This window comes from Narcine bancroftii, chromosome 7 (assembly GCF_036971445.1).
Source record: "Narcine bancroftii isolate sNarBan1 chromosome 7, sNarBan1.hap1, whole genome shotgun sequence".
NCBI classification, from domain to species: domain Eukaryota; kingdom Metazoa; phylum Chordata; class Chondrichthyes; order Torpediniformes; family Narcinidae; genus Narcine; species Narcine bancroftii.
In genome coordinates, this window is record NC_091475.1 from 31,329,233 (window position 1) to 31,353,057 (window position 23,825).

The 23,825-nt window shown below is 38.6% G+C and overlaps 1 protein-coding gene across 2 annotated transcripts in view; it reads left to right on the top strand.

Annotated features, from left to right (window-relative positions):
• Positions 1 to 22,786, top strand: part of srpx (sushi-repeat containing protein X-linked) — a 49,221-nt gene extending 26,435 nt beyond the window's left edge. For both annotated transcript variants that reach the window (XM_069892369.1, XM_069892370.1), the window contains 7 exons: positions 2,424 to 2,600; positions 7,381 to 7,507; positions 10,835 to 10,956; positions 14,010 to 14,189; positions 16,371 to 16,504; positions 21,517 to 21,638; positions 22,068 to 22,786. In XM_069892369.1, the coding sequence (XP_069748470.1) occupies positions 2,424 to 2,600; positions 7,381 to 7,507; positions 10,835 to 10,956; positions 14,010 to 14,189; positions 16,371 to 16,504; positions 21,517 to 21,638; positions 22,068 to 22,248 (1,043 nt within the window). In that variant the 3' untranslated portion in view covers positions 22,249 to 22,786. The remainder of the gene's footprint in view (positions 1 to 2,423; positions 2,601 to 7,380; positions 7,508 to 10,834; positions 10,957 to 14,009; positions 14,190 to 16,370; positions 16,505 to 21,516; positions 21,639 to 22,067) is intronic.
• Positions 22,787 to 23,825: the final 1,039 nt, after the last annotated feature.

Genomic DNA, 23,825 nt, shown 5'->3' on the forward strand with positions numbered 1-23,825 from the left:
AGAATGGAGATGAGGAGGAATTGCTTTTTTTGGTGGTGAATCTCTGGAATTCGCTGCCCATTGAAGCAGTGGAGGCTACCTCAGCAAATATATTTAAGACAAAGTTGGATAGATTTTTACAAAGTAGGGGAATTAAGGTGGAGATGAGCCTATCCTCAGATCGGCCATGATCTCATTGAATGGCACATCAGGCTTGACAGGCCAATGGCCTACTCTTATGATGTGGGATTACTCACTCTTGGCCAGGATGACAAAGGGATATGTCTCATCAGTTATTCAATGTGTTCCTCATATTTTGGTTTTGACAAAAAGTCCCATTTCGTGGGAAACTTTCATCATCGTGCTACCTGATCTTTGCTTCCCGTAGCAGTTGCAGCTGGAGCCATTGGATTGAGATTGGTGGCAGATTGTGCAAAATGCTCTTCAGTACCTGACACCTACTCCTCACTGTTCCCTACAGTTCTGTTAGATATTTCTCTCGTTTTTTTTTTAAATATCTGGGCCTTCATTGAATTGTGTGGCATTTGAAAGGTAAAGACATTGAATACCATTATGTGCAGATTTCCTTATAACATGCAACTCTTGGCCCATTGAATCTATGTCATTTCACAGAGCAATCCCTTTGCACATTCATTTTCCCTGTAACCAATTCTGCCCACATTTCATTTAACCATTTGCAATGGTCTACACTTGGGGCAATTCATAATGACCAATTAACCAATGAACATGCACATTTTTTGTTAAGTGGGCAGAAAATAGAGCATCTGACGTAACAGAATATTTGCAAACTTCACTCAATCAGGATTGAATCCATGTCGTTGCAATATCTACCAATGTTCCAGAGTTAGATAAAGCTGGTGTCAGTGTAAGGAGGCAGAAACTACAATAAACAGTGTGATGAAGAACATTGTTTAAGGATACAACTGGATCTGGATTTATTGGGAAAGTGGGCAAAAGGATGGCAGTGGAGTTTAACTCAGTACAGTGTGATACATTTTGGGAAACTGAACAAGGATATTCACAGTGAATGACAGGACTCTGTCAAACTGAGGTACAGGTACATCGTTCCCTGAAAATGGCAACCAAGATAGATGAAGTGCCAGTTGATGAAGTAGACAAAGACGATGTGGTCAAACAATAATCATGGCTTTTATTTGCAGAAATTCATGGTACAATAATGAAAGGCAATAGATGCATATACAGTTATATCCAAGGGGAGTGTCCTTAACAGTAGAGATAATCCACGGCCAATGTTTGTACAGCAAGGCTTGCCAGAGGGGAGACAGGCAGCTTGGCAGACATTCACCACAGTAGACAAGTTAGTGAAGAAGCCATATGGTATGCTTATCTTCATTGGATGAGATAATCACTTTATTAGCTATACTCGATGTTGGGTAAGACTGCATCTGGAATATTGTGTGCAGTTCTGGTTGCCATACCATGGTTGCCAAGCTATTGGTTAAATTTGAGAGGATGTGGAAAAGATACACAAGGGTGAGGCCAGGACTAGAGGGCTTGTTATAAGGAGTGATTGGATAGGTTGAGAGAGTGAACTTAAAGGTTCATAAAATAGTAACAGGTATAGACAGGTGGATTGTCTCAGTCTTATTTTTGAGGGTAAGAGAGTCTAAAACTGGAGGGCATAAGTTTAAGTTGAGAGGGAAAGACGAAGGAATTTGAGGGGCAGTGGATGGTTGATATATGCATGAGCTGCTAGAGCAAGTCATAGGCAGGTACAATTAATGATATTTTAAAGACATTTCGAGGCATATGGATAGGAAAGGTTGAGAAGGATATGGGACAAATGCAGGCAAGTGGGAGTAACCAGGAAGACTACTTTGTTGCCCTGCTTCCATGCTGTGCGCATTTGTGCCCACAGTGTGCAAATTAGATCAGGATGAACTGTGATGGAAAGTTAATGAGGAATATTTCAGGTTACCCATTAGCCTTGTTCTTCATACACATTCAAACAAGTGAAGAGTATTTGGTCACACTGCTTGTTTATAGATCTTATAAATGATGAGTGAATTCAACTGGAAATCATATCACCATGGCTTTGCAAAGGATCATTTGACCTTTCCAATCTGACCAAGTGTGCATTTTACCCTCCCTACTTTCCTATAATCTCTCCCCAGATTCTATAATTCAATTACACTGCAGCAGCAATTTATAGTGATCATTTAACCTACTAACCCACGCATCTTTGGAACATGGGAGGAAACTGGAGCACGGGGAACTTGTCCGTTCACTAGGAGAACATGCAAACTACATGGGTGTCACTGGACGTTAGGATTCAGCACAGGTTACTTAACTTGTGAAGTAGAAGCTCTTACTGGCCATTCTAACTGAGTTGCCCTTCTGAGGATAGAAGAGAAAATAATTATTGCCATGCTATATTTATTGTATTTATTTTTCTGTTCAAGAAATACGATGTCCTCAGCTTTCATTACCAATACATGGGGCTGCAAAGTGTTCAGATGGAGCCTATTTTAAATCGAGGTGCGAGTTTTATTGTACACCTGGGTATCAAGTTAAAGGAGCAAAAGATGTGATTTGTATGTACAATAAAGTGTGGAGTGGAAAGGAGCCATCTTGCCTTGGTGAGTTGTCTTCAGAAAGTGCTTTAAAATTATATAATCAGATGCTTAATCAGTATGAAACTTGGTAAGTAATGGAAATATGAATATGTCAAACATTTAAATGTAATTTGTAATTTTGTATTCCAAATCTTGTGTATTAGTGATCTATCCCCTAAACTTCCAGTTATCATGTTGATTAATCACTATTTAAAATGAAGATTCTTTCTGCAATTCCTTCTTTATTTTCCTATGTAAATATTTATCCTTCATTGTTTGTTGAAGAATGATTGAATAATTTATTAGCTTTCTTCAGATATTGTCGAAAAATTGAAGATTTGGAAAGCCTCCTGATGATGACAGAGATTCCTCATCCGTCATCTGAAACATTGGATTCTACTTCATTTTATAATTTGAATATCAACAACCTTTCAGGTTTTGGCAGATGGAGTACAACACTGGCAAATATGAGGTCATCCACTTTGGAAGAAAAAATAGTAGATCAGATTAATATTTAAATGGTGAAAGATCACAGCGTGCACTTGTGTATGAATCATAAAAGATTGGTTTGGAGTTGTAACTAGTAGTCAAGAAGGAAAATGGGATGTTGGCCTTCATTGCGAGGGAGATTGAATTTTAAAAAAAAAGGTTCGGCTACAACTGTACAGGGCACTGGTGAGGCCACCCCTGGTGTCCTGTGTGCAGTTCTGGGTTCCTTACTTGGGAAAGGATCCACTGGCCTTAGAGGCAGTGTAGAGGTTTACCAGTTTGATTCCAGAGATGAAGGGGTTAGCAGATTGAGTTGCCTAGGTTTGTGTTTGCTGGAATTCAGAAGAAGGGGATCTTGCCAAAATGTATGAAATTCTGAAAGGGAGAGACAAGATAGAGGCTGGAAAGTTTTTTTTTCTATTGGTAGATGAGATGAGAACCAGAGGACCCGGCCTCAAAATTTGGGGGAGGAGGTTGGAGATGAGGAACAACTGGCTTTCCCAAAGAATAATGAATCTGTGGAATTCTCTGCTGAAGGAACCGGAAGAGGCCACCTTGTTAAATATATTTAAGATTTTTGCATCGTAGGGGAATAAAGATCATGGGGAACAGGTGGGTAGTGAAGCTGAGTCCATGACCAGATCAGCCATAATCTTATTGAATGGCAGTGCAGCCTCAACGGGCCGGATGACCAACTCCTGCTCCCATTTCTTATGATCTTATGTTTTTATAGATTATACTAAACCCAAAATGACTTCCTGCTTTTTCACATGCCCTCTGGATTTTTTTTGCAGAAGGTCAAGCTAGTTGGCTCTCTTTATGCAGTAGCCAGGCCTGAGATAGTGTTGCACAGAAGTTGACTCTGGATCTCCTTTGGCAGCTTTTGCAAGACAAAGCTAGCCACAGTGAGTTGCCTTCTGCCAAAGCTCTCTGATTTAAGTTTTTAAAGGACAATAAAATTGAAGAAACTAATTTTTTTAGCAAATAAAATTTTGATTGAAATTCGAAACATTATTTATTGGAAATTCTTATTGCTTTTTAATTTGTTCAGCAAGAATACCTATTTTATCTTAAATGTAGCAGCACATTTCAATAAGAAAATGCTGTGACGATGGGCAATGCCCCCTACGACCACTGTCGGCTGTAACGAATACTTGTACTTTCCATGAGGCTTTTTCCACCCCACTTTGCAAAAAATTAGATTTCGAGGTAAAAACTTATGAGCACGAAAGATGCCACAGACCTTCCTCTCAGAAAAAGAAATATTTTTAAAGGGCTGTTTGGGAGAATATGTCTTTAAAAGAAAGCGTTGGTGAGCCCACACTTGGAATATTGTGCACATTTCTGTTCATTAAGCTGGAAAGGGTGCAGAAAATGTTCAAGAGAGTGTTACCAGTTGTAAAGAGAGGCTGGATAGGCTGGGATTTTATGCCCAAGATCATCGGAGACTGAGGAGTGACCAAATGGAGGTGTATAAAATTAAAAGGGACATATACATGGTGAATGGGTGCAGTCTTTTATCCAGAGAAGGGAAGTCAACAACTAGAGGACAAAAATTTAAGGTGAGAGGGAAACGGTTTAAAAGGGTCCTAAGTGGCCACTTTTTCCATACACAGTAGGCATATGGAATGAGTTGTCAGTCGTAGAAATGGGTGCAATTCGACATTAAAAGACATTTGGACCAGCACGTGGACAAGAATGGTTTCAGAGGATATGGTCTGAACACCGACGAATGGGACCAGATCAGGTACAGAATGTAGTTGGCGTAGATAAATTCAGCCAAAGGGTCTGTTTCAATGCTGTACAACTCTGTGACTCCAGGCAAATGATTCCAGTTGCACTTGAATAAAAGAAAGTTTTCAGGAAGGTTTTTGAGTGTAGGGAGTGTAAATTTAGAACAAAGAATTCAGAAAATGAAGGCTCCTTCATTTGAATGAAGGGTGTGTGTGAGAGGGCAGAATTGTAAGAGTCTTGTAATTCTGGAATTTGTGAGAGACAGGAAAGGGAGCTTTGAGGAAAATTTAGAGTTTTTTAATGAAATAAGATTTAGAATATCTGGAGCCTCTGCAGCTCATTGAAGAAGAGGGATATGAATAGTTTTGTGTGTTTTAGTTAGTGAAGAATGTGAGAATGGTATGGAGAACATTAACTTAATCATGTCTGGCAGTAATAAGAACATAGACAAAGGTTTCAGCAGTAGATTGGTTAAGGCGGTAATAGTGAAGATGTAGGAGGTCTTTAGAGGACGTGGTGCAAAAGGGTTAGCGGAATGGAAGCTTCATTCTGGATCAGAGTCCGGATTACATATGTTTGCTGCTCCCTCTTTATTAATGGCCAGTGTTTTATTCAGGTTGTATCCTTACCTAGTTTGATAGAGAATAAATCAGAAAGATAGTGTCGAATAGTATTGCTATTTCTCTGACTTCTGGAAAAAGTTCACTCTCACAAATCCTCATATCAGGAGATAATTTGCCCAGATATCACCTAGAAGATAAATTCAGGAATGTATAGAATGTGATGTCTGCTCACATAGTCATGTGCAGCCAAACATTGTAATAAACCAAACATTGTGAAAGATTTTCAGAATAGGGAACTGTCATCCACTACCAGACATGCCTAAATGCAACTAAATGAGTCTGCCACAAGGTGGTGCACATACAGTTTCCTTCTGACTACGTTGCTGGGTGACCTCCATTGATATAATTTCCAGAGGAATTTTTTTTGTTGCCATGGAATTTAAATTGATAATTTGCCAACAATTGAGTGCAGGATGAAAAAAAATAACAATATGATCTTTTGTGACCTGGGAATTTTTAAATATGTGGAGAGAATACTGCACTCATCCTAGTTGCCCTATGATCTTGCTGGACCATGTAAGTGCTTAGTTAAGAATCAACCATGTTAATGGGTTTAGAGCCACATATGACCCATCACAAGGTAAGGATGGCAGATTTCCTTCCTAGAAGACTATTATTGAACCTGATGTTTTTATACCAATTTAGATTTTTATTCCAGATTGATTAATTTCATGTTTAAATTACGCAGCCACCTTTGTAGGGTTCAGTGATGCCTCTTGGATCAATGATCCAGGCTTCTAATTCGCTAGAAATCCATCATATCATACATCATAAGGTGGGAAGATGTAATGACCCTACCCATCCATAACTCTGTGGTTCTCCCATGGATCCATTCTTACTCTCCTTTTTCTCATCTATTACTTGCCTATTGGTAAACATAATGTTAGCTTCCATGTGACTGCTAATATTACCCATCTTTACCTCACTAAAACATCTCTCTCTCTCTCTCTCTCTCTGTGTCTCTCTCTCTTTCTCTCTCTAGCTTGTCTAAAATGCAGCATCTCGTACCCCAACTAGATATTAAGAAGACAAATTGTCATCTTAAGTCACTTGTTGGCAGTCTATCATTCATCTCTAACGTTTTACCTTGGCGATCTTTGCCCAGGCTACATCTGCTGTTGAACCTTCATCCTTACCTTTGTTACCACAGGTCTTGACTATTCCAATACATATCTGGTGTATGTTCCTTGTTTAGTTCTCTGTCCTCCAACTCTGTGCCCTAAATTATTCATTTTAGGCTCCCTACACCTAAAGCCAATTTATTCAGTCTGTCTTATTATCAAGTTAATATTTTAGTGCATGGCCAAAGATGAGCTGTGCTGTTGGTAGTGTCAGGAGTCAGGAGTCCAGCTTTAAGCCAAATATGTATGAAATTCAATGGAAAAGGAAATAAAATAATGCTGGAGAATCTAGGCAGGTCAGGTCAAACAGTACTTTATATAGCAAAAATAAAGACACATAACCAATGTTTTGGGCTTGAGCCCTTCATTGGGTATTAAATTGTTATTTTAATATTGTAAATGAATTATTTTAAAGCTGGTGATCTGCCATCCAATCTGAGTTTTCTTATTTGCCTATTAACTTCGACCAAAATGTAACCAGTTGAGGCTGGTGTGTCATTTGAAGACATTGCCCAATGGATGTTCCCACAGCCCTTTTGTCCTAATCTTTTTTATTTATTCAAATCATAAACTGGAAATATGCTTTTGAAAACATTTCCCTTTTTTCCTGAGCTGGGCATGCCTTGAAATCTGCATTGAATTCTTTAAAAAGCACTATTGGTCAAAATGGGACCTGATTCTTTCAGATTTTTGTAATGTTTAACTGTGAATTTGAAGTGGTGGTGACAGTGTTATGTCTCTGAATTAAAAGATTGAAGCAAGTGTCTCAGGTCATAAACCTCTAGATTGAGAGTAAGTGATGGATCATGAACTTCTAAGTATATGTTTGTTTTTCAGATGTTGATCCTCCAAAATTAAAATGCCCCAGCTTCAAGCGGAAGAGTGCTGAGCCTGAAAAGCTGACAGTCCGGGTGAGCTGGGACACACCTGAAGGAAGAGATACAGCAGATGGCATTTTGACAAAGTAATTGCGAGGGGAAGCAAAATGACAACGATGCGTTGTTGCGTTAGCTGTCTAAAATTCTGTGGAAAATATTTGTCAGGGAGATTAAGGCTCATATCTTAAAATTCATTCGTAATACACTTTGCAGTTAGAGATTTCACAGTGTGAATATAGCATCCAACTTCAAATGAGAAAAGCCTGCAGCCTGTGTCAAAAAGCAGTTGAGAAATTTTTTACTGTTTCTGGGTTGGTTGTCATTTGCTTATTAACTATTACTGTTTATGGTTAGATGAATGACTAGATACTGAAGAGCACCATGGTATTGTAAAATATTTGGTATAGTTTTTATTTGTCAAAAGTCTCCAGGCTTGTTGATTTTTTTTCTCGAATTAACAAGAACGTTCGGAAAGTAATTAAATGGGATTTGATCAGTTTTGTTGGTTAACTTCTAATCGGTAGAGTTAAGCTTGTATTTCTCATCATTTCTCTTCTTCACTCTGCACAAACTATCCTTTAGTCTAATATCTTCTTGTTCTACTCATGATTTTTTTATTTTATAACCCAATGAATTTCTTCAATGCATAATTTGAACTTTATATTAATTGTTCAGTTAGGTTTACAATCTGTGTAGAAAGTTGCTGCTACGTTGCCAGCATTTAGAAACAGAAATAAAAGGGCAAATGTTAGAAACAATTCTTCAGGAGTGGGGTTGAATGAAAGCAGAACATTGTAAAGAAAATAGAAGACAAAGCTGAGTGGTAGAAGGGAAAAAGTAACTCGCCCTTGTGTGATCTGAACAGGTAACAGAATATACTTAAATTATAATTCAATTTGTGGCACAGACCATTTAGCCCAGAAGCGTCTATTTTGCCCTTGCTCACAAAACTATCATGACCTTAATTTGCTTCATGATGGATAAAATTACATCATTCTAACATGAAGAAAAAGACATTCGATTGCGATTGGAAAAGATGAAGGAATAGAGTGAATAGAAATTAAAACTTATTAAAACAGAAAAGGATCTTGGAAGAGTGTGAACAGACTGAGAGCAAACTGCTTGAAGTTGAAATGACTTTTTAAAAAAAAATGTAGACATGCAGCATGGTTACAGGACTTTCTGGTTCATGAGTCTGTGCCACCCAAATACCCCAATTAACCCTCAACGTTTTGAAGGGTGGGAAGAAACTGGAACGCCCGGAGGAAACCAACACAGACACTGGGAGAATGTACAAACTGTGCGGGATTTGAACCCTGGTCCCTGGCGCTGTAATAGCATTGTACTAACTGCTGTACTCACCATCCTGCCCTAGTTTCCTGTTCTAAGTTGCAATCAACTATATCCTGCCTGGCCTTCAGTAACCCAGCCACAATCAACATAACCAGTATCTGTCTGCATAAAGGAAATGGGACCTCTTATGAAAGAAATGCTCGTAATATGCTTCTGATTTTGATGTGCTTCATGGTAATATTGCTTTTTTCTTGAGTTTCCAGTGAGCTTCATTGGATCAAGATATTCAGTTTAAAGGCAGAGATGTCATGATGGAAATTTGAATTGGCAAATGATACAGAGCTCCAGTTGGCCATGCTTAAAATAAATGGAGGGGTTGCACAAAATAGTCACTAACCTGATTTGGTTTCCTCATTATAATGGATTGCAGAGGATTACATCAGAAATTGTTCTTTAAAAAGTGTATTTGGGCTGTTCAGAGAGAAATCGTGAGCAGTGGAAAGCAAGGAGGGGAAATAGTTGGAATGATGTTAAAGAAAATAAATTGGAAATTTGAGGAGGTTGAAAAGTGGAAAGATGAGATTGAGGAGGCCCTATTTCAATTTGAGATGAGAGAGAGGAGAATTGGAAATGGGATGGCGTTCAAATAACCTGACTCCTGGAGGTGGAATCAATAATCAAGGAAGTCACATGTCAGAAACTATCGTTGAAACAGATTCTCTGGAGCCCTTATAAGAAATGTAAATGGAGAATTTACAGTGTAATTAATTGTTTGTGTCCTGGAGCTAGTAATTTGGGTTTCTAGATACAGTGAGGTCTGAAACAAAGAGATAACTTGGAAGGAAAAGAGAAATGAAAAGCAGGGAAAATATTACATAAGTATGGGATGGATGGAAATTTGAGTGAAAATCTCAATATTGGACCAAAAGCAGCAAGCAGCACTGGTCATTGAAAATGTCTGCAATCCAGCTGGTAATGTTCGACATTCTACAAAAAAATAGGCAAAGCAACGTTCCTATAGCAACATGATTGATGATAGTAGTGTATGGAATTTAAATGAGAATAGTGTTAAGAGAATGCTTAATCTAATTGCAGAAGAATTAAAGGTGATGGATTGAAAGCTCTTTCCATGGTTAAAAAAATACCATTGGGATTGGTAAACAGAAATCATTTGAGTGGTAGAAGGATAAGTGATTAATACCAATGAAATTGGCAACTGGGGCTGTAGGAACACGTGAAACTTTTATTCAAGCAGAGTCCCCCCCCTGGAACTGTTCAATTTCTCCCACCATTGCTTGTTGAAACCTTGCCACCTCCTCAGCCTTTGTCTCCGAGCAGATTTCTTCAGAGGGATGTTTCTCTTGGAATGAAAACAGCAAGGAATTCCGGTTGGCAGATTTCAGCTTATGAGTAGAATATTTGAGAGAGTGCAAACGGTTCTGAGTTTGTTGTGGACTCTTGACGCTGTTTTATTCTTCAGTCTCTGGGGAAATATTCCCCATGCTTGCTTTTCAAGAGTTGCAATGAATTCTGATATACTTGATAATCAAATGTATAATTGCTACACAATTTAAATAATGAAATTTGCATTGTGCAGCATATGATATATTTATGATCCTTTGCTTCAAAGATCCAATAGGATTTTGAAACCTTTGTGGTTGACAACAGTTACTAGAAGGAGGATGAACAATTTCCCATAGAGCAAGACATTATTTAACTTGGGGGAAATGAAATGGAATAGAGTAGTTAGTGGCAAGGTTAGTAATAGAGATAGATGCTGTTTTCTGCAGTCATGACCATCCTATCAGAATTGCTCTGGTGCTTACCCAGTGCTAGGTCATCTCAAATGAGCAAAACTAGTTGGTTGATGATAGTAATATGAAGAAAACACACGTAGGATAATCCACAAAAGAGCAGTATGACAGTGTCCCTAATTTTGTACTGTCGGTTGTAGATCGAGACAGTGGTGATTTTATTCCACGTATTTTCTCTCTACTGACCTTGAGGTAATAGATTTCCTCAATAAACTGAAAATGTGTTACGTTATTAAATCAAATTTAAATACATTGAGGGGAAAACACAGCAATGTTGATTATTAACATTTCTTTTGTAATATTTAGTGTAATATTGAAAGGCCGCCCTCCTCGCTCAGAATTTCCTGAAGGCAAACATAAGATTCAGTACACCGTTTTCGACAGGGCTGGTAACAAGGCTTCATGTCGATTTATAATTAATGTGGAAGGTAAGTACTTTTTAATAATTTCCAAGAGTATCCACAATAAAGTAAAACATTGAGTACAATTTTATGATTTTCCCCCTTCTTGTCTCTTGTGTTGACAGTTGGTACCATATCTTGAAAAGAATCAAGTTAGTTGCTTCTAATGCCAAAGTAATGGGCTCTTTGGCCCATTGAGTCCGCACCAACCATCTGCCACCCATTTGCACTAATCCCTTATTTATTCATCCCTTTTGTCCTCAATTTCCCCCAGATTCTATCACTTATCTACACATCAGAGGCAGTTTAATGGTCTCAATTAACCTACCAACCTGCATGTCTTTTGGATGTAGGAGGGTGTCAGAACACCTCAGGCAGGGAATAGGCCTGGCCCACAAACAGCAGGAAAAGGTTTTCTTTTTTAGTTGTCTAAACCAGGCTGATTTGAAGCTTGAAGCACTGAGTATGTTAGATTCTTCTCTTATATTCAAATGTATTCAAGAACTATTAATGTTATTTAAATAATATTAAAGATGCCAATTTAAAAGTAGCTAATTTAACTTTTTTAAGTGTACACTAGTTAATGCTTGGTCCTTTGCCACCGTTTCCCTCCATTGAGCTGCTGTGGGGCTTTCACTGGAAGTGGTGAGGATAACACAATGTTGTACATTCATGCTAAACTCCCTAATGTAAAGTTCGCTTGATGGAGGGAGGCAGATGGTGATTGTGGAGGGTTGTTGCTCAGACTAGAGGCCTATGACCAGAGGTGAGCTGCAGGGATTGGTGATGCGCCCACTGTTGTTTGTCATCAATACTAATAATTTGGATGAGGATGCATTTCACATAGTTAGAAAGTTGGCAGATGACACCAAAATTAGTGACATAGTGAATGGGGAAGAAGGTTATCTGAGATTACAACAGGATCTGGATGAACTAGGAAAGTAGGTTGCGGAAGGGCAGATGAAACTTAACGTGGACAAGTGTGATGTGCTAGGTTAGGTTAAGCCAGGGCAAGACTAACACAAGAATAACAGGTCCCTGGAGAGGGTTGTTGAACAGAGAGATTCTTGAAAGTGATGACACATGAAGGGATTTGGCACACTTACCTTCATTGATCAGGACACTACAAGATTTGAGATTCCATCCTACCACTTTACTGAGTACTGTTTGCATTTCTGGTTGCCAACTTGAGGGATGGATGTCATTAAGGTGGAAAGGGTGTAATAAAGATTCTTGAGTGTGTTATTGGTTCTGGAGTTATTGATTAATACAGAGGCAGGGGCTTTTTTTTTGTTGGAACATCGGATTGTAAGAAGTTCATAAAATCAAGAGCATAGATGAGATGAATGGTCACAGTTTTTTTATTAGAGGAAAGGAATCTAAAACTGGAGAGTAGATTTTAGGTGAGAGGGGCAAGATTTAAAGGGTTCTTGAAAATCAAATTTTTCACACAAGATAATGGAATGAGCTTCCAGAGAAGGTGGTAGAGGTGGGTGCAATTACAATGCTTCAAGACAATTAAACTGATGTATGGTTTAGAAAGGTGCAGAGGGATATGGGCCAAGTGCAGGGAAATGGTACTAGCTCATCTATGCGGCTTGTTTGGCATCTAAGTTTGACCAAAGGGGCTTTGTTTTGCATAGAACTGTGACTCCGAGAAATCCAGCATTAGAACATATTTGGGGAAAAAACTGGCAGTATGGAAATATTGGGAAATGTTGCCAATTGCATTGGTAGATCCAGCCAATGCATCTGTTAATTTCCTTGGTATGTTTTATATTGGTAAGAGTGCCAAATAAATAATAGTTCTTGTGATACACAAACAAAAAAATATGTTATACTTTTGCCAAGAATTTAAACTGTTGACCAAAGAGGAAAAACAACCCAACTTGTGGAGAAATGGCCAACATTTCTGATGCCATTCTGAAAATTCCTTACCATGATGAATTATCTCTGGGTTTTGGCCAATCCCATTTCAAAGGAACTGTAGAAGAGCAAAGCTAGAATAATTTGCCCTTGGCTGCTCTGCAGTAAGATTTAGCGCTTGTGTGACACTTTATTTGCAAACAGTAGCTTTAATAGTTTACTCATTTGAAAATGGCTGTCGTTTGTAATTTCAGTTGGTTTGGAGATCTTTGGCAAACCGTCTGATATTTAGGAAAGATGCTTTATTTCATTGGTCTGTTGTATTTTGATGCATACATTTATTTTCTGATGGAACAGATATGACATACCATGAATTATTAATAGCTTTTCCAATAATTTGTAATCTCTTCTGCCTTTTTTTGAAAAGTCTCCACCTTTTTGTAGGTGCCTATCTACATTTTACCACACCTTGATGAAGGGCTCAAGCCCGACACCTTGGTTATGTTTCTTTATCTTTGCTATATAAATTACGCTATTTCTCCTGCTGAGTTCCTCCAGCGATGCGTTTTTACTTCAAGTCATGGTGACTGTAGACATTTGTGTTTTACTCCACCCTTTTGTTTTGAATCACTGTGTTCTTGCTAAAGTGAGTGGAGAGGTGGGTGCAGCTGAAGGCCATCATGATGTTTAGTTTCCTAGGAATGCATTGGACCCAATGTAACTATTGGTGGGTGAAATAGGAAACCGGATTACATGTGGTTTGCAAAATAATGCCTATCGATACTTGTTAATATGTATTATGAAAATGTAAATTGTATCTAACTATGTATTGAATTCTAATAATAACGTGTCTTTATAGCAAAAGCCAAATTATTCTCATCATTAAAGCTTGCTAAAAGGTGTAGTCCTACTATTTTAAATGCTGAAAGATGTGATTAGAACCAGAGTAATTAATTTGACCCATGAGAAAATCTGAATTATATGAGAATTGTTGGTCTTCACCTAGATTCATTGGGATTCAGATTTTTTAAAAGCTTGGGAATTCTGGTACTTTTCATTGCCTGTTCTAGTTAGAGTCCAAATATTCACATTAGAAAATGTTCAGATCAGAGAAATAGCAAAGAAATTATGGAAAAGCTTTTGTGATCTGATATTAATGGACATTGAGTGTTGATCTATTTTATTTTGAGGATGGCTGTTCTCTGATTTCTTAGTTAGACGCTGTGAGAAGCTCTTTCCTCCAGATAATGGCTACGTAAGATGCACTAGTGATGGGAATAACTATGGGGCTACCTGTGAATTTCAGTGTGTGGGTGGCTATGAACTGAGAGGAAGCAAAGCAAGCGTCTGCCAGTACAACCACGCCTGGTCAGCCCCTGCTCCAGTCTGTGCACGTAAGTATATTTTAGAGTAACGTCTTGTTGGAATTCTGTTTGTGAATGTTTACATTTGTGTATTGAATTTGCAGCATTTTCTCTTATTTCATCGATAAGATGGTTTTAAATGTATTATGGTTATTTCATTGTGCACCATCCCAATGTTCCAATAACACAATGCACTATCCACAGAGAGAGAAGAGGAGTTAATGTTTCAGGTTGATCCCCTACCATCGTATGTAGATTGTACTCAATCATTAAAAGTTAGCACTTCCACCAGATCCACCAGATCTTTGAGTGAATTTTAATTTCATCATCAGACATTTTCATTCTAGAATAATCATTTTCCGATTGGAAATGTTTCTATATATTTGCCTCCAACAGCTACACAACCAGAACTGCACAGAATACTCCAAGGGCAATATCACCAATATTTTATAGAGCTGTAACAAGAGTCCTAACTCTTGTACTCCGTGTCATTACTGATGAATTTGGCCACTTTCCCCACGAAGTTTACTTGTTTTGTCACAATTCAGGGAATATCCTCAAATATGTTACATCAAATCCTTTGAGTTGTAATTTTATGAAATAATCTCTTTGAGTGGCGCTTCAGTAAAGCATATCAATGACTCCTTCATGGTCTTTCCAGCTTTAGTTTCTTTGGCATTCAAAATTCGTTAAATATATTCAATGACTAAACAATTAAACATCCACAACTGTCTTGGGTACAGAATTCTGAAGATTTGCAAGAAGGTTAAAAATAAAGCTAACAACTGGTCCAGGAGAAAATGATCTTTTGTCAAATCCAAAACTGAGAGACTAATAATGCAAGAATGTGTCCAAAGGCACCACATTACAGTGGTATTAATAATTTGGCTGCAGATCATTTGTCAAAACCCCCTTCTTAATTTTTTCCATGGATGCTGCTTGACCTGCAGTGTATATTTATTTTTCAGTGAATTTCATCTTTTGTAATTATAATGTAGCAGATCAGAAATGGAATAATGCCTCTATTCTTCACTGTCACAACTGAAAATGCACGTCCACAAACAAATGCATCTCTCCCCATTCTACCTCCAGGAATCTCGATTACAAATATTTTATAATTATTTATTTCACCCTATGATGGAATTGTGTTATTAATCTTTAGTTATAAAATATTAATTTATTAGAAAACTCCTTGTGGGTGGACAGGGACACACAGACATCTATACACAGAAGCCATTTTGAGAATCAAAATGTCTACTGGTTCATTGTTGGTTAAAGCTGTGTAAAAAGCCATAAAACCTGGAGTGATTGTCCATTGAAATGTTGAAGGCAATACTCTGAGAAACACCTGTCTTCTTTTTTCTTTGGCTTGGCTTCGCGGACGAAGATTTATGGAGGGGGTAAAAAGTCCACGTCAGCTGCAGGCTCGTATAATCTGTTCAAATGAACAGACTTTTGCTTCAATGACCTGTGCAGCCAGATCAGAGGGCATTGGCTCATAAATACTTTTGGAAGAGAAGAACTTCAAACAAAATCAGCAGTGATGTCATGTGATTAAAGACACTTCAAGGAGACATCTGTAATATATTGTATCAATTTGATCTAAAGTCAGAAATGCAGTAGCTTTCAGTGAGGGGGGTACTGTTGTGTTGTATTCTCCTCATGGGAGGTACACAAAATCAGTGATAGTGAAAGAGCCACTTCACTGTCTCTTTGTCAAAAGAGGGCAGTTCTCTCAATGGCCACTTCATGTAACCCTTGCCTGGGTTTGTTGAAATCAACAATGTTCCAGAACCTCCATGCAAGAGGGTAATCATTCGTATGAAGAAACAATTCGCTGAAAACAAACCTACAAATAATTTGTTAATTTGAGAACTTCTGAATGGTAGTTTTAACACAAAAGTTTTCTGAGACTGAACTTTAAAATCATCTCTTCAGAATAATGCCTGAAATGTAATGTTTTTGGGATTTGCCACCCCCCCCCCCACCCCCACATTTGTTAAGTAAGATATTTTTAATTAATAATAAAAATTATTGTTTTGAAGATACCATTGTCTTGGTGAATTTCTATTGCTGCTGGTCTTTGACATCACAGCGCCCCCCCCCCCCCTTCCCTGAGATGCTGATTCCCATCTTTCACTGTTGCATTAGCTTCTGTATTTTTGGTTGGCAACCTTTGAGTCTTATACACAGGTCGTTTGTACCTTGCAGCCATGACCATTAATGTGCGTGTTACCACAGCAGCTGCACTTCTAGAGCAATATTATGAGAAGCGTCGATTGCTGATCATATCCACTCCTACTGCTGCCAATCATTTCTATCGATTTCAGCTAGGAATAATCCAGGTAATGTTTTCTTCTAAATTGGTAACCCATAACTTCCATTAGCACAGAGGAAGAGTGCCCCTAAAATTCATGGTCTTTTTCTGTGAAGAATTGATTGATTTATTGCACGTATTGCTGATGTATACCCCATATTGTTTGCCCATCACCCTGTGCTGTGAATCATGTCTCGCTCTATGGCTTATGCTTTTACTGAGTATTTTCACTACTTGGTCCTATTTATATAGACTGATGGCAAGAGCTTTTTACCTTCAATTGCTGATAAAATTAATTGTTCTATCATTTTATCTGTGCACGTTTCCTCTGTGAACTTTGCCTCACTATCATGACATATGATTTTTGTCTCTTAATGCATGCAATTACTTGCTTTAAAAATATATATTGGTAAAGGCTCAGATATTTTGAACAATAACTGAGAATTAAATTTGTAATTCCATGCTGGACTTTTGTTCCTGCACCCTTTGGTGAAGGACTTGGGAGACTGAATATTCTACTCCTGCTTCTAATTTGTACATTTATTGGAAATGTACCCCCCCCCCCCAATAGTTATTGGTTTTCTTCATCGCAATGCATTATTACAGATACCCAAAGTGAGGTTAGAGAGCTTTTCACTTTTGTTGCAGCATTAAATACTGTATTTGAATATACTGGGGAGTAGTGACAGTAAATGAGAAGCATACAAGGCTGGTCAAAAAAAAAAGCCCCAAGGATCTTGGGGAGATGGGCACATTGGATGTGAGATTGGCTTAGTGCTTGTGGGCAAAGTTGACTATTGATTGAATTGAGGAGGGGGTGAAGGTCATGATGAGCAACTTTGCACTTGATAGAAAATTTTGCCATGAAATAAATAAGGTAAATAAAGATCAGATTGCATTAAGATAGTTTCATTTACATAACTTCTTCCAAAGCCAGAGACAATTTGGCCTATTGATTCTGCCCATTCGTTTTCACATGTTCATCAACTCCACCCAGATTCTACCAACATCAATCCACAAAACAAAGCATAGCAAGCAAGTAACAGATCGACTAGCATGAACTTGGGATATGGGAGAACGCTGGAGCATCTGTGGGAAATGCAGATGACCATGAGAAACTTCACACAGACAGTATCCTTGGTCAGGGTTGAACTTGGTTTGTTGCAACCATAAGGCTCTGAAACTGTGCTGCTCCTATTGTAAACAGGTTTCCTTTATGTTTATGTGCCACCCAGTGCTGCGTATTATGCTTCTGGCTTTCTGGTCAGCAGCAAACTGGTATTGAGTTGTTGACTATTCTCCTTTGCCCCATTTTACAGGATGAACTACCGATCTAATGGTTTTACTGTACTGTAGTAGTGCCAAGGTTCCCCTGTGTACTTGTCATCTTGAATAATGAGCAATCTGTGGTGGAGCACATCGCGAAGCAGACGAACCGGCTCCGCGTGTAATGGTCGCGGCAGCAAACCAGCCACATCAAGATGGCACCACTGGGTTTGGGCTCCCTTGATCAAAAGATTATTGTACTTGCTCACTTGCTGTAGTCACTTGTTGGTTCCATATCTAGATGTATCAGTTAATAAAGATATAGGTGTTTGCATCATAGGTTAGTTGGTAGAAAGGTGGGAAATGAAACTTAGTCCAGAGAAGTGTAAAGGTGTTGTGTTTGGGGTCATGCATTTTGGTGATAAGTACAAAGAAAAGGAGAAACTATATTGAGTGGTGTGAGATTTTGGATCGTATGCCCAAGGAACCATGAGGTTCAGTGAGGTTGTGAGACGGAGTGCACATTACTTTATTAGATAAGAACAGGGAGATAATGCTAGAATAAAATGCCGTGCGAGTTAGACCACAGCTTGAGGACTGTAACATCGCACGAGAGATCTGATGGCAGAGGATGCTACTCGGAGTGGAAAAGTGCAGCTATGATGAAATATCAAATAAACCGAGCTTGATTCCTTTGAAATAATGGAGGCGGAAGGGAAGTTAAATTGAGAGGATAAAATTAAGGGTCTAGGCCAAAGTGTTTTGCCTATTTCCCTCAGCAGACAACAAATTCAGAAGGCAGCCAGCATGATGAGGGATCCCCACAACCCTGGTCACAACCTCTTCCCACTTCTCCCTTTGGGCCAAAAGTACAGAAACCTGAAGACCAGCACCTCTTGGTTCAAGAATAGTTTCATTCCAAAGGCTGTCAGGAACCGCTTGTTACATTAATCAGGGACACCACAGAAAGGACAGCATGTACATTTTTCTTGCACTATGGCAACGTTAATGATCTTTTTAATTTGATGTATACTATTGTAGTTGGGTTCTTTATGGTACCTGTTTGATTGCATAATGCATGCAATGTATTTGACAACACTGTAAATTATTATTATTGATGGGGTCAAAACCTTGGCAGCATAGGTTTAAAGCAATTGACTGAAGATTAGAGAAGGCATGAGGAAAGTCTCGTTGAATAAAGTTCTTGGATCATCCGAAATTCAATCAACTGGAAACAAACAACTTGGCAAAAAAAAAGGAGAAAATAAATAAATAAAAATCCAGATAAATAAAACTGGGTGGATGGACCCCATGGGAGAGTGCTGAGACTTCATTGGACACGTGCAAGTTTGCTCCACTGAACTAGCAATGCCCCTCAATGCACACACATTCCTTTCACTGTCACCACTTTCATGGAGGTAAGTTAGCCGGGTTGTCAGCGAAAGGAAGGTGTACTGAGAACCTGACTGGGACACTTGTGTGGAAGTGAGTTGGGGTGCCTGATGAAGAGGGGAGCAAACATTCAGCCAGCGGAACGCCTCGGTTGTGTCCTGCCCGCAGCATCTGTTTGAATAAAGTTGCATTGGAATGAAATGGGGTACCCAGAACAAAGAGCCAGCCGATGCCACTCACTGCCGGGGTGACTCTCCCAAAGTGTCTCCCTAACCCTGCCAAGTAAAGGCCCTTATTTTCATTAGTATTAAGTATATTCGTAAGGCTTTATCGGTAAACAGCACGATGCTGTTACAACGGCAGTGACTGGGATTCAAATTTAAATTTTGTAAGTTATGGGAATTACGATTAAAGTGAACTTTACATAATAAAGGACTACAATACTGATTCTTTTCAAATTACTTTACATTTTGCTTGTCCTTTGTCTTTTAAATGGTGTATTCTTAATGTATTAGTTTGGCATTGGAAGAGCCAGTCTCAGTTAACCGGAAAAGTTGGATATCCGATATTCGCGATCTCCGTAGGTGGCGGATAATGGGGATTTTACTGTACTAATAAAGACTCTTATTAGACAGGAATAGGGAGGCACTTGGGGAAAGTCGACCCAGCAGTGAGCAGCATCAGCCGGGGCACTGCCATTTTAATCAAACCCAACTTTTTTGAAACTTTGTTCAAACAGCTTCTGCGGGCAGGGCACAACTGGGGTATTCTGCTGATTGATGTTTGCTCCCATCTTCACTAATGGGTTGTGTGTTGCTTCAGAGAACATTTACTTTTACAAGTTTAAACTTTTATTTAAATTTTTATTTATTCTTATTTCTTGAAAATTCTATTTATTTTTTTTGCCAGTTGCTTGAACTCCAGATATTTGGGGGGGTGGTTTACTGTATTCCATCATGATGTAATAAAGTCCAATCTGCATATTTAAAGACGACTCCTCTTTCCCAAATTAGTCATCTGACAGCCCCCCTCTTGTTTGCACCTTGTGACTGGCCGCAGTGTTGCTATTGCAGGCCTGGCTATATTTCAACTGAAATTGGCATGGGGATTCTGTTCCACATGTCATCTCTTGAAATTTATTTACAGATTTTCCTAAAAGGCTGAAAAGACGTGGTTTTTAGGGGCCAATAATGTGCTCATTGAGATTAGACTGCAGTTGTATTTGAAAATGGAAAGAATGGGATAGGAATGCAGAAACAAGGTGGTGAACCCTTCATAAAGAGAATAATTAGACATAGGTAATAGTTGAAAATGGAATTGAGACTTGCATTGCTGTGTGACATCTGGCCCATACCATCTTTATCCATTATTTTACTCTCCTTCCTTGTGTGTCATGCAGGAAATTCTGATTTCTGACGTCCCAAAATTTGTCTTTGAACTACTCATCTTGAAGATCGCATCAGACACCTGATTTCAGCCATTCTGTTGCTGAGAAGCTGCGGCTTAAGAATTTTTTAAAAATCTTTTTGATTCTCCATTGTTGTATAGTCAATCTCTACCTCGTTAGGTGGAAATCTGCCCATTTGACTACCCCATTCCTATAATGAGATCTGAGAATGTCCTCCACTTTGTTAGGTTGCAGTGTATTGGTGAACAAAGCTCTCTTGAATACTAGAAATTTATCACTCTCTTTGCCCTTTCCATTGACCAGAATCTTCTGATAGCCTGTCGGAGCATGCCTCCTTGAGTAATCGGAGGTTGATGGGGGCTCCTGCCTATTTTCTGACTTGTTCCGTGGCCGATCTCTTACATCAACAGACAGCACCTCCTACTGGTGATCCAGGGAGCGTAAATACACCGACTTTGCTGAATTGAGGGTGGCACAATGTCCATGCCTGGTGAAGTTGGAGTATTATGCAGCAACTTCTCTACAGCTACCTCCCCACCCCCATATCCAGCTGCTCCCCAGCCTTCTCTTGGCTGACGTGAAAATCAGGGTCTGGGTTATGGTCAGGAAAGCCCTAAGTTGCGCACCAATCAGCTTGGGCACCGAGTTGGTCATTGGACACTAAAGCTGATTATTTAGGGTGCAATCTGTAAGTGTGACCCTCCCTACTTTTGTTTACAGGATGTGGGCATCATTGTTTACAGGATCTCTAATTATCACTGAGTTGAGAAGTTGGCTATTTGGGAGTGTAGTTGAGAGTTTGTCACATTATCTCAGAATGTAATATCTTGTTAGGGACAAAACTAGCAAGGACAAAATTATTTTGTTGCTTGCCCTAACAAGATGGCAGTAGATTGCGCTCTGATCTGTTAGGCTTACGTGATGACAAAATTTTCACTGTAAATGTGAAGCATACTTCGTATGATTCCTTGCAGCAAGCTATATGTGGCTTTGACTTGAGACACGTGACTGTCATTGAACTGGTTGGTGTTTACCCTGTACTAGTTGGGAGGATAAGAGAACAATTCCTGTCACCATTCCTTGTTTTACAACTAAGGTAAGACACTGCAATTCAAAATAGTTTCATGCAGTTTCAGAATAGAATAATGGTGTGTGCCCTTGTGAATTATGATGTATCTGTTATGAACTTAAGATGTATTGTGTTTGTGTGCTATTGTGTTTGGGAGATTAGGTAATTAGGTCAAAATGCTGCTCTCAAATTAGGCAATTGGAAACTGTTAACCAACATCAGTTAACCTTTGACCTGCTTGGAAAAAACAACCAGAGTTTGGCTCAGTTTGGATAATTCCAGCCTGTCGTTTGGTAATCTAAAATAGTTATTGAAGTAGCAATGAGGAATATTAATTGATACCAATTTGATGACAAAAATTTAAAAGTTGTCAAGATTGGAAGGAAATTTATTGATTTGTGGTTCTAATTATTTGCTCCAAGCTGTTCCGTGATCTGTTTTGTTATTACTTGGCAGGTTGCTGCTCCAGATTTCACAGTCAAGCTTCAACATGGTCCTTGTTGATAAATATGGAATGGACAAGGAACGCTATCCTTTTCCCGTCACTGCTGCTGAACTCTTTACTTTAATTGATACATTTGCTTTGAGGAAAGAAGAAATCAAATTACAAGCTGAAAGTGGTCAGTCATGTGCTTGATTCCGAAAGCTAATTTTACCCTTCAGTGGAACAATTCCAACTTGCTCTCTCAATCTTTGAGTTGTATTCTTGTATCTTGAAAGAGCCATTAATATATAAAAAGTATGCTCGAAAACTTTGTATGACCTCTGAAAGTTTTGCTTGGGTGCAGCCTATCATTTTTATTATGAGTATGTAAAGTATTGTGCATGGTTTAATTTATATCCCTTTTCTATATAAATCGGTATAAAACGTGTTTGAAAACAATATATTTGGAGTGATTTTTTAAATTTGGAAATGTGCCACATTTGCTAGTTTATTGTCTGCACTGTTCTGTTGTGTTGTCACCATGAGTGTTGATTGTTAGTTCTCATTAGCATCTAGTGCTGCCTCTTGTCTGCCACCCTCCATCCATTCAACATTGACCTGCTTAATCACATACATTTCATTAATATGTTACATTGTGGATGTGAGGACCTAGGTTAAGTGTTTATCTTTATACTGACTTAGTCATAGAAAATATGAAGTTTTAGTGTTTTATGGCTGCTCTGGGTAAGGAGGTTTGATCGAGTTCAAAATTAAAACACAAAATGACCATGGAAATGGTTGCTCAAATGTGTCTGGATTGTTAAGAAGGATATTTTTGCTGCTAAGGATATGACAACAAATATTAAGTGTGTGAACAATGAAGTCCGTTGGTACCAACAGACTTGCCCTCGAGCAATGCAGTGAGATTTAAAAAATAAACATGGACAGGTGTACAATGAAGTGCTACCTGGCATTGATAAAATTAAAGGCCGCAATATTGTAGTCATTCTTCCCTTGGTCTGGGGAGCAGTGTGGAATTGTCTGCAAGCTTCAGATGCCTATTTGATGAGTAATGCAATATTTGGAAGAAATGCTAAATTTGACTTTATTGGTACAAATCTGGATATTTTCTATGTGTGTCTGTTGGAATAAAGGAATTCCAAGTTGGTTTCATTCCAGAAATCAAAGTTGTACTCAAGATATTGAAGGTATCAGATCTGTGCAAGAAATTAAATTGAATATTGTACATGGACAAGAAAAAAATGACACGGCAAAAGCATTTTTCATTTCAGGTATGAGATATCAAAATTTTAAGTTCATGAATGTTGAAACCATAGCTCGTTTAGCAGGATCTTCATTTCATTGAGTATTTTAATATTTATAAACGATGTAAATTTGCAGTACCACAGAAATGTTAGTTATTGTGAAAAATGCAATAATATAAAAGATGATCGGATAGATTGTTTTTCCTTGGCTACTTGATTTTAAACGTGCTTGTGTAATGGCAGTGGTCCAGTGACCCGGCTTGTGATATTGTGTTCTATTGAAGTCAAAGGAGGAGTGTTTGTGATAAAGAAAAATTAGGAATCGGAGGTTGAGGAACTCTGGGACAGTGGACAAGATGGTGATTACAGAATAAATGCACTTTTCAGCTGATATTTAAAAAGATCAACCTGAGACCAGGATAATGTAGCAGTTGCCTGAAACAAGCATTAGGTAAACCACAGTGTGTTTGGGTAAAGGACATTTTTGGTTGCCCTTTTTAATGCATGCGCCATATTTGCTAACCA